At 42.5% G+C, this 15,424-nt stretch overlaps 1 protein-coding gene across 4 annotated transcripts in view; it reads left to right on the top strand.

The window, feature by feature from the left end:
- AP1G1 (adaptor related protein complex 1 subunit gamma 1) overlaps positions 1-15,424 on the top strand; it is a 691,372-nt gene that overhangs the window by 556,278 nt on the left and 119,670 nt on the right. For all 4 annotated transcript variants that reach the window (XM_085636792.1, XM_085636794.1, XM_085636795.1 and 1 more), the window contains 2 exons: positions 6,807-6,933; positions 11,276-11,359. In XM_085636792.1, the coding sequence (XP_085492918.1) occupies positions 6,807-6,933; positions 11,276-11,359 (211 nt within the window). The remainder of the gene's footprint in view (positions 1-6,806; positions 6,934-11,275; positions 11,360-15,424) is intronic.

Genomic DNA, 15,424 nt, shown 5'->3' with positions numbered 1-15,424 from the left:
GGGAGGAGATTTAGCACCTTGCCCAGGATGTGCATTGTTGCAGGCCCAGGAGAGCAGGGGCTCCTCCTACCCAGGGGTCCAGCAACATGTCTGCTGGGTGGCAGCCTAGGCAGCCTAAGAGCAGACGTGGATTGTAGGTTAGGTTTAAGGGGGCACCTCTAAGATGCCCTCTGGGGTGATTGGTACATTAAACCCACACTGATGCCACTGTGGGATTTAATGTGCTGAGAAGTTTGATACCAAACTTCTCAGTCTTTAGTGTTGCCATTATGGTGCTGTGGAGCTCGTCTTTGACGAGCTCTCAGCACCATGTACTCTTAAATGGCAGCACTGCACTTACAGTGCTCAGGAATGGACCTGGGCACTGTAGGGGCACAGGGCTCCTGCTCTTGTGCCCATACCATTGGCATAAGGCACCCAGCTAGAGGGGTGGCTGATGTATGCCATGGCAGTGTAGGTGATGGGCATGGCACACAGGGATGTGTGTCATGTCGACTTTGTTTTTGTCTTGCACCCAAACACTCAGCCTGCAAAGGCAGTGTGTGTGTGTGTGTGTGTAAGGGTGCAGGGCCTCTAAGGGTGGCACAAGGAGTGCTGCAGCCCTTAGAAGCCTTTCCTGGTCACAAGGCCCTGGGTACCTAGGGTACAATTTACCAGGGGCTGACATGTGGCCAGGGTTTGCCAATTTGAGTTTGGTTTGTTTTAGGGAAGGAACATAGGCCCTGGGCACCTGATTGGCAGGAGTCCAGGGCACACTCAGTCAAAGTACATTCAGCAATTCAGCAAAAAGTGTGGGCATACCATGCAAGAAAGATGGCACTTTCTCACAATATGTGATTGTCTTGTTTGTTTTTACTCTCCCTTACTCTGTTTCATTGCTTTGTATTTTTTATATGTTTGATTTAATGATGCTTTATTGGTTTTAAGAAGTCTGTATTGATTATTCACAAGGAGACTTTTGGATTACATTTGTAATATTTCTTATACTGAGTTGTTTGACATCTGACTTAATTTGGATTATGGGGGTTGTATGACGATTGTGAGTGTACATGTATGCAACTTGTGAATGAATAAGTGATCCCAAAGGGAATTATTGTTTGACCTGAGAGTCTATTACGGAGCCCTGTCCCTTTGGTCTGGGGGCCTCTCTCACTGCTTTGATTTGTGCCAATATGTACATGGATTTTTATCCCTCACAAAATCTGATGACTATACTTTGTGTTTGAAAACTCCCACACCTGCTGTAACATCAACTAAGTCAACCAAGTTCTATCAGAGACTATTTGCATACCAGCACCTTTCTGGAGTAACTGGTAACATGGCCAGTAGCATTAAAACAAAAAGGCAGTGGTGTCCATTCAAGGTATTTTAGTATTTGAAAAATAAGGCCAAAAACAAGCTTTCTTAGGTACTCAATCTAAAAATTGCAAGTAAGTGAATGACAAACATTTAGGGTGCACCGAATTGTTCCTCTGTTACTTCAGGGAAACACCCCTTTTGCCTGCAAGACAGACATATCATTCCATTTGCCAGAAAACATTGTAAATGTTTGCACTTACTGTCCTTCTTCCTTAACTAGTCACTGCAGTGATTGATTTCAGCTGTGATGGTGCACTTGAGAAAGATAGAACATTTCCATTCACCCGTATTGAAGTGATTGAATGATAAAAGCAAAGTTTCTCCAAAAAACTGTACAGGACTCTTAACAGCCTTTCTTCAGGCTGTGGGACTCCAGATCAATTATGCAAAAGTGAGTCCTACCCCAAATTTAATTGGTGTCACCTAAAAGTTACACTGGCCCACAGAAAGGGTGTGTTTCTCAAGAGGAGAGTCTTTGCATCTGAAATGCTGTCTGCTTCAGACAACCAATTTCCCATTTGCCTAATCCGTCTGGAACAGTGCTTGGATGGAAACTGTCTTGTATTTTCATTTTGCTAACTCTTATTTCGGTACTTTAACAGTGCTTTGAGATCCACTGGACTCAGCTTGAGGAATTGAAAGACAGTTTTGCTGTCTCTTGACATTGTGATGCTTTCTGAATAGATTCTTTAAGGAACTGCCATTCCACCAGACAATATTGTATCATACTATTGTCACAGATACATCCCTCACAGCAGAGATATATCATCTGGCACCCTTAACTGTTAAAGGCATGGTTTCAAAGCATAGCAATATCACATCAGTGTTCTGGAGATCAGGAGTATTCATCAGGGATGTCAAATCTTTTCTTTTCCATGTAGCATTGGCATCAATCCTCATTGAGATAGATAATGCCACAACAATGTCACGTCTGAATAAAAACGAGTGAGCAAGGTTAAGAGTCTTTCTCTAGAAACTTAGAACATTAGGAGATGGCTGCTATTCGAAGAGCTGTCATTGCAAATATCACAGCAGATGCCCTCAGTAAATCTTCCAAGAGTATCACAAGTGAGTACTAAAATAATGAGGTGCTTTAGAACATATTAACCAATTCAGGTTATCCACAAATCACTTACCTACTAAGCCCTGAATATAGAAAGTGCCCAGAATTTGCCTCCAGATACCATAAACCAGAGACAATGACCTTCCGGTTGGTCTGGAAAAAAAACTAGACAAGATGTAACATTTGAAAGGCAGAATGATTTATTGCACCAAAAGTGACCAGGCCGTTGGGGTTTCATGCATCCTCTGTACATTTGAGAGGTGTCTCAAGTCACTGCCATGCAAACCAAACCGTCTCCACCTCAATAAGCAAAGTTCCTTAAAGTTCTTCAAAATTTGACAGATGTCCCAGGTGCATTTGAGCTAAATTATGCCATATTTTGAATTTGTTTAGCAGTTTTTGGGAGTTTGTTAGGTTTAAGTAGATGTTAGGATATTTTTTTTTCCATGAGACACTGGTTTTATTATTACGTATTGGATTTGTGTTTTATCTATATTAGAAACTGTTGGTGTTCTGTGACTGTTACATTTTGTATTTTTTGTATGTGTGTGTGGTTTACAAATATTTTGTTTTGTTGGACTTTACAAATAATGAAACTAAACTTCACTGCATAACTCCTGACTGCGATATGTCTACTTCAATTTGCAAAAGTTTTCCTTGACATTCTAATAGAGGCAAGATACCCATTAATCAGGACTTCCTGTACCTTCAAATGGAAGATATTCTACATCCACTGTGGCTGAAGAATTCAAGTCTAATATCATGCCGTCAAAAGTTCTTCAATACCTCTTGTATGTTGCCAGATGTGGCCAACTATTCATATTCCTTGCTATTACTGCTCACTGGAAAAACTGTTTTCAGGCTCATGGTTTCAAAGTACCATTGATTAAGATGTTATTGGCATCAAAAAGTGTTTCCACTGCTTAGAAGGCATCATTTGCATTAGAGCATATATAGTTCTAGCAAACAAGATGGTCTACATTTTAACCTATCCCCAAAACATTTAGAAGAAATAACCTCAGCTGTTAAAGTTTGTAAAATACACGCCCTTTTTTCCTAAGAACCCTGCATCTCTTAAGTCTAACAATGTTGTGGACGGAATTCATCTTTTCTTCAATTGTTGGATCGGATTTTCATGTTTACAGACTATTTTCTCACGGTTTGTTTTTCCTTTGCCAGAAAACCAATTGTGGCAGAGTTTCTTAGAAGAGAACTTGAATAAAACTAATGAATTTTAAAATCAAAACAACTTTTTTGTCAGTTGCCTCCCATTCAAATAGATTTAGTCCAAGAAAACCATTACCACATGGCTTGTGTTGTGTATCACGTTGTGCTATCAGAAATCTATCACACCTTTGCCTGGTAAATCCAGAATACATTCGATTAGCTTTAAGAACCGTTCATATTGTTGATATTTGCAAAGCTGAGGCTTAATTTTATTCATGCATTCAAATCATTCAACACATGCAGTTTTTTTGATAACTACAGATTGAAATGTCAAAGAAAATAAGGGTGGGAGCACACTGCCTCACATCAGATTAAAATGTCATTTGGCTATTTTTTCTTTTTTATACATAAAAATGAGAATCCACAAATAAAGCTGTATGTACTAAATTATTGTATTTAATTAAGGCTCTATGAAACATAAAATATTCTGTTGAAACATACTCAGGGGCCTGGAGGTGGTGTGCAAGCCAATTCAAATGTTTGACCTCGGTGAAGATTTCCACGTAGTTGAGCAGAATTGGAAGTACCTTTCCATCCATTTCTTTAAGTTGCCTTGTAGAATTCATTGTGCAATTTTCTTCACCAACAGAGTTGCTCAGTGAGATGTTGGGAGGGGTTGCAGCCCAACTTCACAATAAGGAAGTTCACCTCTTCTCCTGGCGGGAATACTAGCTTTATAAGGATGATTCATCTACTCTGTTGTCTTTAACTCTCAGCTTTTTTGTGAGCCTTGATGCAGTCTAAGCTAAGCATTTCACCCTTGAGTGCCTGCCACCCATCACAGATTCTAGTTCTTTCACCCTAGATTAAGCCTGTGGGCTCTGGTCTTCCTAAGAGGACAACATTATTTCTGGATAGTATTTCCAATAGCCTTCGTTCCAGATGTTTTGCTGTGTGTGTTTAAGAGCCCACCTCAATGACCTTTTCCTCATCAGTACCTTTGGGACATGCATAGGCTTTTTGTCACATGAGCATCAAGTTGGGAGCTGTTTCTGTAATCCAGCCTGCTTTTCTCTCTTCTGAGAAACATTGTGTAGTTCAGGCTTTGAGCATCAATACTTTAAAAAAAATTCATTTACAAAAAAAAAAGTGTCGAGACACAGGAAAATATCATACAGCAATTACTATAGTGAGTAACATGGGTCTCCTTCTATGGCAGTACTTGCTGTGTCCAAATTGGTACACCATTTACGTGTAACATGGTTCTTAGACTTGTATGTTTATTCTGATGGATACATCTACCTGTGGATTACTAACCTTTTGAATATCTCGATGCGCCAGCATTCCAAAGAAGTTGTTCCGCATTGATGAGGACATCAAAGTGCCCATGGCTCCGCATGTAACTCCTTGTGGCGTCCTTGGAGCCATAAGAAGCTCTCGTCATTCTGCTTACGTCACTTCCCTTTTTTCTGCACCTTTGACACCAAATCGTTTTTTGATAGGCTCCTCATAGAGTTTGGAGTCTTTAAACATTTTTTCTGTAAATTGCAACTCTTTTGCAGGGAAAAATGTCTCCACCAAGGAAATCTGGGTTTAAGCCATGCAGTGTGCGAGGGTCAAATGTCACTCAATGATCATGATGATGATGGTCTTTGGTGTCTTAGTTCGGACCACAAAATCGACGCCTGTTCATGTCAAAAGATGAACCCCAAAGAGCTGAAGAAGAGGGAGACAAAACTCTTCATGGCCAAGGAAGGAGACGAGAGGACGTCAGAAGTCTCGCCCTTGTTTGGAGTTGCCGTCTCCCCATTGCTCGAAATCATTGAAGATGCAACATAAGAAGAAGCGGCATCATGGTTCCCAATGTCGGTCTATGAGGGATGAGTCTTCACGCCCGAATTTGCATGAAGATTGAGGTGAGGGGACTCTGGCCACATCTCTAATAGCCTTTCCGATCTCACATTCGAGTCCAAGGTCGCCACTGACTTCACCTGAATGTCTTGATCCAAAGCTGGAGGTAGATAAAGTTATTTATCCTCCTCCCCATCCCCCTTCTCAGCAGAAGCAGGGGTATATAACTTTCCCTGCTCCAGGGTCCAACCCATCAGATGTTTAAAATGCAATGTAAAGCATTTACAGCAGGGCGATGACTATCTGGCTCACCTGCGGGCTCCATAGGTCCGTTATCATATTAATTGGGAGGTAGGTTTTCAGGCGCAATATCAGCAGGCGCCGTTCCTGCCTTTTATGCAAAAGATTCAGGTATCTTGACCTCCTCTGGCACCGAGGAGGACGACTCCTTTGCCAGTAGAAGTTCAGCTGGAGTGACGGACTGCAGCTGCACCCTCTGCGACGTTGGCTGAATCCACTCCGGCATTGCATCACTCTACTCCAGTTTCATTAGCCTCTTCAACTCTGGTGCCGAAGTCACCGGCGCCATTACAGATGCCAATACTAGCTTCACCAACGCAGTTATTGAAGTCGAGCCATAGATCTCAAAGGGAAGTTCAGAGGCTTCATGAGGAGGAGCAGTACTTTTTGGGAGAAGAATATCTTGAACTGGAAGAGGGAGAAATTGTGTCATTGGATTCAAAATTCGAGGGTTTGGAAGTGGCAAGAAGTTTAGACACTTCCCTGGAACGAGAATTGTCTCCAAAAGGCATTCCTCCGCCAGAGGTTACGTCATACCATTCAGTTATTAGGAAGGCAGCTGACATCTTCGAGCTGCCTCTTGCATCAACTGATCTTAAATCTAATTTACTCACCGAAGTGCTGCATTATACTTCTTCCACATCAGAGCCTTTGTTGTTTTTTAATGAGGCATTGACTGAACCAATTCTACAGTCTCTAGGCCAATTGTGAGGAGATTCAAGCTGGCTCCGGGAGATTTACTATTGTTATCCACTCACCCTTCAGCTGAGAGTTTGATGGTGCAAGCTTGCTGTTCTTTCAAGTTAACTTCTGGGTCTTTTCCGACGTCCACAGCAGATGGAGAATCTAAACAAAATGGAACAGTTGGCGAAGAAAGGGTTTCCCTCTGTTAGCATGGCATTGAAATCAACCAACGCAACTTGCTTTTCCACCAGAAGAAGCGTTACAGAAGGTAAGTAATGAGTTCTTCTGGTTCAATCAAATACTCTCTCCTCAAATTAAATAACTTCAATTAGTGCTTTGGAAATCAAACTTTATTTAAAGCTTCTTTCTGTCCTCCTTTTAGGCAAATGATTTGCTAGACTTGTTGGGAGGAAATGATATTACTCCTATTATTCTGACGGCACCCACAAGCAAGCCATCTTCAGTTGGTGGAGAGCTCCTGGACCTTCTAGGCGATCTCAGTTTAACAGGTAAGACTAGTAGAACATTGGCAAGGGGACTAGAATCCAAACCAGAGCAACCTCAAGCCTTCACTAGGATGAGACTGAAAAATTACCCAGAATGTTTGGAAAATAATTAGAAGTGGAGAGGATGCCTATTCGAGAGGAGAATGGCAGCTGGGCCCAAGGGAAATAATGTAGGAACCTGAACTGTAAAGGATGAGGAATTGGCTGAACCCCATTGTGGGAGGAGGGGTGCTTGTAATTGAAAGCTGGACCTATGGGACGAGGACTACAAGATGGACCTGGGCGGAACAAGAAGGAAGGCTGAAAGTTGTTCCTTTTGTGGAGAAGGATTGTTGATGCTGGAAGCTGACCCTTGGGACTATTTAAGCAGGGGGAAAGATGATCCTGGTTGCAGGAGGCAGGCATGTGTTTCTGGTGCAGAGAGAAAGAAAGCTGGTTCTGCATGAGGAGACCGCCAGGAAGCTGAATGTGCAGAGAGGAGTTTGGGAAGAGACGGTACACTCTTTCCATGACCAAGACAATAATATGTGGGGGGGGGGGGGGGGGGGGTAGTGGGTAAAAAATGGAAGTTGGTCTGGGCTAGAAGAGTGAGGCTGTACTGGAAGGTTATAGGATGTGGTAATTGGGAAACCGGTCTGGGGAAGCATGAACTAGACTGTATACTGGATTGGAGGATTAGAGAGAAGCAGGTTCCCCGATAAGATATGAGACAGGAAGCTGATCCTGGGGAAGGAGGTGAGAAGCTGGTTTGGGAGTGGGTGAGAACGGAAGCTTGTGTTGGGTGGGGGAGGCAAAATAAGGTTTCAGAATCTGGTCCCTGGATACCGGAAGCTGGCCTTGCGGGATGGTCAACTTTTGTTGATGAGCAAGTATGAAATGGTGCGGTGAAGTGGTAAGCTGGTTTGGGGGGACAGGCAAGCAGAAATATATTCCTGGGGGAAAGTGTGAAAGCTGATCCAGCTGGTGGTGGTGTGGTAGTATTTTAGAGGAGAGACAATTAGCTTGAAGGTGGATTGAGCATGGTGTAGAACGGTAGCTCGAATTTGGGTAGGAGAGCGATTAGAAGCTTGGCATAGAAAAGGAGATAAGTTGGTCTTCATAAATTAAGATCTTGTCTTTGGCAGAAATGGGAATTGCAAACTGGATTTCAGTGGGAGAGAGAGGAAGTGGTTGGGCTGACAGGAAACATGATTAGACAATTGGAAGATGGTCTTTAGATGATCCAGAGAATGGAAAACTAGACCCTGGGTGAGGAAAGCCTGGATGAGAAAGGCTGCTGGTCTGGAGCATGCGTGGGGGTGGAGTTGGGCAGCTAGTCCGCATGGGGGGCTAGAAGAGCAACTTGTCCTGTGGTGAGACGGACATGAAATAAGCCTTGATCGGTCTTGGGAACACAAAGTTGGTCCAAGGTAGCAAATAGAGAATTTGTTGGTGATTCAAAGGTACTCTGCACAGGTTTGTGAAACGTGCAGCATTACCTGTGTACATTTCCAGTCAGCTCCGTCTACTGTTCCCCTTCCAAGCTCAATAGTAATGTGAGCCCACTGAGTGCTCTCCCTTTTAAAGTGACCTCTACGCTGGACTGTGCAAGAATAGAAGCCGGCTTCTTTCTCTAGGCTATGTGGAGATAGCATGTTTTGAGCCACTGGGGCATCCATTTTATCTCTTTACAGGTCATGGAACTGCCTACTAAGTCCATTGTGAAAAGGTTTGGTTAGTCCTTATTCCTAGGGATCTTTGCATTCATAATGCCTTGGACTTGTATTAAGGTTCTCTTTGTTCAGTGTTAAGTGGTAGGCCTACTGAGATTAAAAGGGGGCTGAATGCAGAAAGATGGTAAGCCCACCCAAAATTAGTTTTGCCTGCTATGTAACAGATAGCAGCCCACAGCTTTTTGAAATAGGCTTGTTTGTGACTGGCATCCCCCTCAGCACTGACTATCCAGGCAGAGCCGTTCCACATTGACCTAAGCCAGCCTAAACGAATCTGAGGAGGGATATCAGAGCAGTGAGCCTGCAAATTTGGTCTCCAAAAGCTGTAACAATTCTGCCCCAGGATTGGAAGACCGACTGGACCTTCATGATGCAGCCTTTCTTCTCATCAGGCTTGGCTACTAGAGGAGAATAGGTAATGGCCTCAGGTAGTACTTTTTCAGATGCAAAACATCCTATGAACACGCAAATGAGTAAATAAACATTACAACACAGTTTCTGCTGTTCACGAATGAAGACGATGATGTCCTTAGTTTGTAATGTTCCTTTTAATCATGTGTTCCCGAGCAAGCCAGCCAACATGTGTTTTGTCAATGGGTTGTAAAACCCTAGACTTCTTCACGACTGCTGCAAACGAAGTAGATGCTTAGACCTTTGAACCGGTGATCATTCCGACCTGGTAGGTCATGACTATTCAGTTGTGACAGTACGACTGCGATTCCTTATTCCTCATGTGCGGTGAGTCCAGATAACAATAGATGATCTGAGCCAAGATGCTCTGTAATTGCAGTTTTCGGTACCTCTATCTTTCAATCCAAAACAATGAATGCAACGTAAGCCGAGATATCCTTGGCGAGTACGCCAGACTTTCCTCATATTCTCGGGATCTCCTATCATCGGGGGGTTTTCCCCCCACCTGTGGCACCGCATTAATTTGTCTTCTCCAGCGAAAATACTTGCATGTCATTGGTTAAGCGCCATTTGACAACCTGTGAGAATTAACAACCCCCCCCACTCCCTCAGCCTACACACTACTTTTTCATAGATTTTAAATTACCAATGAGGTTCAGCGCAACACTAGAGAAGACTTTGCAGACCCCCAGCAGTGGAAGCATTGGAGTGTTGCCATTTCTTCTCCAGTATGGGCCTGTTTCTGGGAAGCCTGCAGAAACTCCTTATATATGCAACTCTGGAAAGTAGAGGGTTTCCCTGCCTGTACGAGAAGCTGACCTGCTCCTGCTAGGAGGAGTGACATGATGAGCCGGAGGGAGCTTAGGACCTGCTTGTAGGACATCTTTACAAACCAATTGCCCAGCATCCACAAGTAACGATGGGAAAAATATTCAGGTAAAAACAAAAATGTAAAATCCACATCTTTTTAAATTGAGCTTTTAGAGCAGAATCAAGGTTGCTCCACAATCCTGGCTTTCCAGTAAGAAGGCACTGTTGCACACAGACCTACCTGCTGCGGATGTTGCTTTGAACAGCACTGTCAGGTGCTGGACAGTTTCAGTACCTTAATGAAATTACCATTAAGGTAATTGGATTGCTACACTCTGACATTGCTGGGTCACCCAGGCTATTCTCACAGATAGAACTACACACACAGTTCTCACTAGGAGACCCGAGAACTGGGTGTGCGGTCACCGCATTTTCCCTGCAGGCAGATACGATTACTGTGAAAATACTGAAATTACTGAGCCTGCCTCGTCTGACCCCTCCCTTGCCAGTGGTGCATGTGTATGTACTACCTCTGAAGTCTGAAGAAATCTGTATTTCGGCCCCAGGCCTTGTGACTGAGGGACCTCACCCTTATTCCAGAACTGGGCAAATGTTGTCTATTTGTGGCCATATCATCAGTTAACACCACAATCAAGATAGTCTTACAGAATCCTACTGATCCTGGGGAGCAGAGACATAAAACTGTTTTTGGGGACTTGGACAGATTTTTCTGGGGAGGATTGCAAGCTTGTCCTAACGGATGGATGGAAGGCAACAGGATAATGGCCGATGAGGGAGGGAAGGTGGGGGGAGGCATGAAGCGAAAAGACAAGGACAAGTTCCGTCAGGGAGGCAAGGGGGCGAGATCCACAAACTGAGGACAAGAGCGGAAAAACTGGATGGCAAAGGGGACTAGAGCTACAAACTGTGGGTAAGACAAGAAACTGGATGAGGGAAAGGTTAGTAGATAGTCTACAAGGGTATCTCAGGTTGGTGGGGGTGAGTAACTGAATGCTCGGCTGGCCAGTGGAGGCCGGAAGCGGAGTTTGGGAGTGAAGATGTGAAGCTCATCTGAGATTAGATGGGAATGGAGGCTGAATTTCTGCAGTAGAGTTCGAAAGTAATGGAGTACAAGGAAACCAATAAGTTGATTTGAAGTTTGGCAAGTGATTTTTGTCATGGGCAAAATTGGCAGGGAAGGAGTCATGGAGACGAGCAGAGGGAATTATTAACATATGGCATATTAAAATCAGATAATCAGCATATGATAACTTGTTGGGTTCTCTTTTTGTGGGAGTGCACCTCTGAGAGGAGGAGAGCTGCTTGTTGTGTACTACACATTAGATTTTTATGTTAACCTCTGTTGAGCTGTCATACTGTGATTTAATTGTTGGTTTTGTGATTGTTTGAAGGTGCTCCAGTACCACAAGTTTCTCAGCCCCAATTCTTGTTGGATGGGTTATCGTCACAGCCTCTCTTCAATGATATTGCTGCAGGTATGTCTTAAGTCCGTAATCTGCCTATTCAGATGTTTGGAGGAGTGTGGTAGGGTGCAGTAAATGTAAGTAGACCAGAGTGATCAAGAATGTGTAGGGTTGGTCTTAGAGATGGTGTGAGAGCGTACCAAAATAGTTTGTTGGCTGTGGTTACAGTGTAATTGAACGTGTATTTGTAGTCTGTGTGTTAATGGAAATGAAGCACAAGACTTTGTGGTACATCTTTAATTCCATCTTTCTTGAGAAGCAGTAGTGTCTCAATGTAAGGGAGCATGTGGAAAAAATATGGTACTGCTTCTTTAATTCCATCTTTTTTTGAGGAGCAGTAGTATATCAGTTTGAGGGAGCATGTCGACAAAATATGTATGGTGTTTCTTTCTGGTAGAATCTCACTTTCAGGTCTCACTAATGCAAAAAGCTCGGGGGGGGGGGGTGGGAGAGTCTTTTGGAGGCAATAAGAAGACTGCTCTCTTAGGTGAAAGAAAGTAAAACTCTGCTATTGTGTTTGTAATTTATAATTTGTCACAAGTGCAGCATTATGTTTTACCCCAATTGAAACATGTAGTGACAACTGAGGCGAATCCTTAGGAGTATGTTCTTAAAAAATGGCCTGAAGGCTAAATGGAATATTGCTAGACTCGAAGTACGGTGTCTTATAGGGAAAGTGAAAAACCCTCTCCTGCATTGCTCTGAGTCCCCTATCCCAGCCTGGTTACCTTATGTGCATTTGTACAGCGCACAACTCACCCATGAGGGTATCCTGCCACTGAAGCAGAAGCTGTATGTGCCGAGCCAGAGATGGTGCTGGGTGAAGAGCCAGGTCTTCAGTTTCTTGCAGAAGTCAAGAACTGAGGAGGCGGCTCTGATGTGCAGGGGCAGGTCATTCCAGGCTTTAGGAGCGAGGTTGGAGAAGTTACAACTAGCTGATTTGGTTCTGTGAATTGGGGAGTTTGGAGGTTGTATGTGCGAGGAGGAACCCAGCTGAGTGAAGGTGTCGTGAAGGTTTATTGACGTGAATGCGGTTGTTGAGGTTAGTGGGGCCAAGATTGTGTGTGTGTGTGTGTGTGTGTGTGTGTTGGTGTGTGTGTTGGTGTGTGTGTTGGTGTGTGTGTTGGTGTGTGTGTGTGTGTGTGTGTTGGTGTGTGTGTGTGTGTGTGTGTGTGTGTGTGTGTGTGTGTTGGTGTGTGTGTGTGTGTGTTGGTGTGTGTGTGTGTGTTGGTGTGTGTGTTGGTGTGTGTGTGTGTGTGTGTTGGTGTGTGTGTGTGTGTTGGTGTGTGTGTGTGTGTTGGTGTGTGTGTTGGTTTGTGTGTGTGTTGGTTTGTGTGTGTGTGTTGGTTTGTGTGTTGGTGTGTGTTACTATCCTTGTGGGGACTTGGGTGTGATAACACACTCACGCTGTGGGGACTTGAGTGCACTGTGGGGACCTGAACCCAGGTCCCCACAAGGCAATGTCTTCTAAATGATAAAAAGTGGCTTCAGGAACATCTGTGTCGATTTTTACAACTTTTGAAAAAATTGCCTTGTGGGGACCTGTGTTTCATCAAGTGTGTTTATATTTGTGCTCAGCTCTGCCCCCGTAGACTGGAGATGGTACTGCAGTCTTAAACACACTTTGCATTTAAACACACATTGCTCACCAGAATCTCATGCTAGCAGCAGAAAGGGCAGATATTTCAAAGGGAAAGCTGCATAGCCATGTGATTATTCAAATATGTTAATGAAAATTAACAATTTTTCTATTTATTAAAATAACTTTTTTATTTACATGAAGCAATTTAATTTAGACTTTTTGTATTTGAAAATTGTTTGTGGTTTTATAAATACTGCTAAAGGCAATTAGGGTCAGTTTCTAACCCCAGAATACTTCACAATTGTCTTTTGATCTGTATCTGCAATTAAAGAATGATGGTGCACTGCGCTGAGATAGAATATAAACTGATCTGAGTGTTTTTTGTAAATAACCTTTAGGCATAAAATTCCTATTGTTACATTTTAATGCTTGTATCAGGAATTTTGAGTTTTTATGTTGTGTTGCCTTTGTTCACATACTATGATGCACTATTGAATATGTTCTTTGAGTTGATGGCTAGATGTGTGAGTGACTAGCGCTGTATTGTGCTAAGGGTTTACGTTCTTGCATACAGTGAACGGAAGCATTGTTATGCACGCAGCGTGCGGAAGTATCTATTTAAAAGACAAGGGATGCTCTTCTAAAATTAATATACTTCTTAAAAGATATATTCGATTATCAAAATAATATTTATTTTGAGTGATTTAAAGAGCAGAACAATATGCAGAGAATAAAGCTAGCACCAGAAATGTGTGACAAGGGACAGTGTGGGAATCAAATCAAATCAAATCGTACCTTTTTGTATATTTATTGTGGTATTTTAAAAAAATGTATACCCATTTTTTAATGAAAATTTCTTTTAAGTTGTATAATGTATCATATTCTGTATTTTAAACATGAATCATGGGTTGGATGCCTTTGGTTTTATGCTTATCTGTTTTTTTATCAACCGAATAAAGCTTGTTATGACTGACTGACTACAAAGAAGTGACACACTTCTGCTCTTTCCCTGCATTAGCACAATTTCAGCAGCCATGCTCTAATGCAGACACCCTTACAGTGCAAGGGTGTCTGCGTTGTGGTCAGCATAGTTTTTGTGCACGAAAGGGTCCCTTTCTGCAAAAAAAATATGCTTTAAGGCAATTTTCTCTTTTGTGTGTGCTGCAGAATTATTTCAAGAGACAGCAACTCATTGTATGTAATACATTTTTTTTAACAGAGAAGTCACCTTATTTCCTTTATAAGATCATTTTGTGCTAACAATGCACACCCATGCTTAACAGAAAATAGTAAAGTTCTTAATGTGTTGCTCACTTGATGATGGCTAAAGTAACATTACTCAGAGTTGACGGAGTTGTGATTACCAAAGAGCAATTTTCTTTTTATTTACAGGGAAATTAATGACAACCCACTTTATTATGGAACAATTAATTACTCTGTAAATATTAGAAGTGATGTCTATATACTCTTTTCTACTGGATTTAACTGTACTGTTTATGGACCTCTCAAAAGTTCTACATTGCCCCTTGGACAATGTCAGACAAAAAATATGTGAATAATAAATAATAAATAAATAAACTGATCTTAAATACAAAAATGTTATGTGCACTTTAGGATATTCTCCAAAATCATTGTTTTCATACAAATATATATGCGCACTCTCTTTCTCTGGTGCCTTTTAAAAGCTTGCAGTCATTTTCTTGTTTAGAGTGACAATCACTTTGCCTTGTGAAAACTTCATAGAACTTCAACACATAACATTGGGTTATCCATACTTTGAAATCAGGGTGGTGTTTTATAGGTAACAACCAAACAGACATAGATAAGGAGGCGCAGAGCCTGTGCGGGCTGGAGAAGGTTCTCACTGTCTGACATCTTTATAAATGGCATCCATGGTAGGTAAGGAATGCACTGCAATGCAAAGATGGGGAAGCTGTAATGCCTCGCACTAGCAGCAAAGAAGAAGCTGTGTCAGACACAATACCAAGGAGTTCTTGTTTGATAACAGTAGAACAAGCCGCCATGCAGTGCATCCTGAATGTTCTCCAATACAGCAGTGCATTGAGGCACAACCTGTTTATGTGCATGCATAAGTCTCTGCTGCTTTGTTGCTTTGTGTTTATCACAAGCTGAAACAATAGGGTGAGGCGGAGCCTAGGGCTGGATAGGTTGGTTGACATTATGCTGCATTTGTCTAGTCTGCTACACTATCTTTTATGCCTGCTTAATGCCTCAGCTTCAGAAGGAGGGCCACCTAATGAGAATGTTTTTGCACATTAAAGCCAAAGCAAAAGCAGTAGTTCTGGCTTACAGCTGAATATGCAGGCCAGACCGATTGGCTTTGCCAATGCTTGTTGCATTGTGAGGCTTATTGTTCTGCATTTGCAATTGGAAAAGCTAAACTACAAATTACATAACTTGAAGGGTAATAACAGGATTGTATAGGCTACTCTATGAAAGCCCAGTGTGAACATACTCAGCTTCCCATTTTAAAG

The sequence above is a fragment of the Triturus cristatus genome, chromosome 12, assembly GCF_964204655.1.
Source record: "Triturus cristatus chromosome 12, aTriCri1.1, whole genome shotgun sequence".
NCBI lineage: Eukaryota > Metazoa > Chordata > Amphibia > Caudata > Salamandridae > Triturus > Triturus cristatus.
Note: the sequence above shows the minus strand (reverse complement) of the source record. Positions and strands in the feature narration are given on the sequence as shown.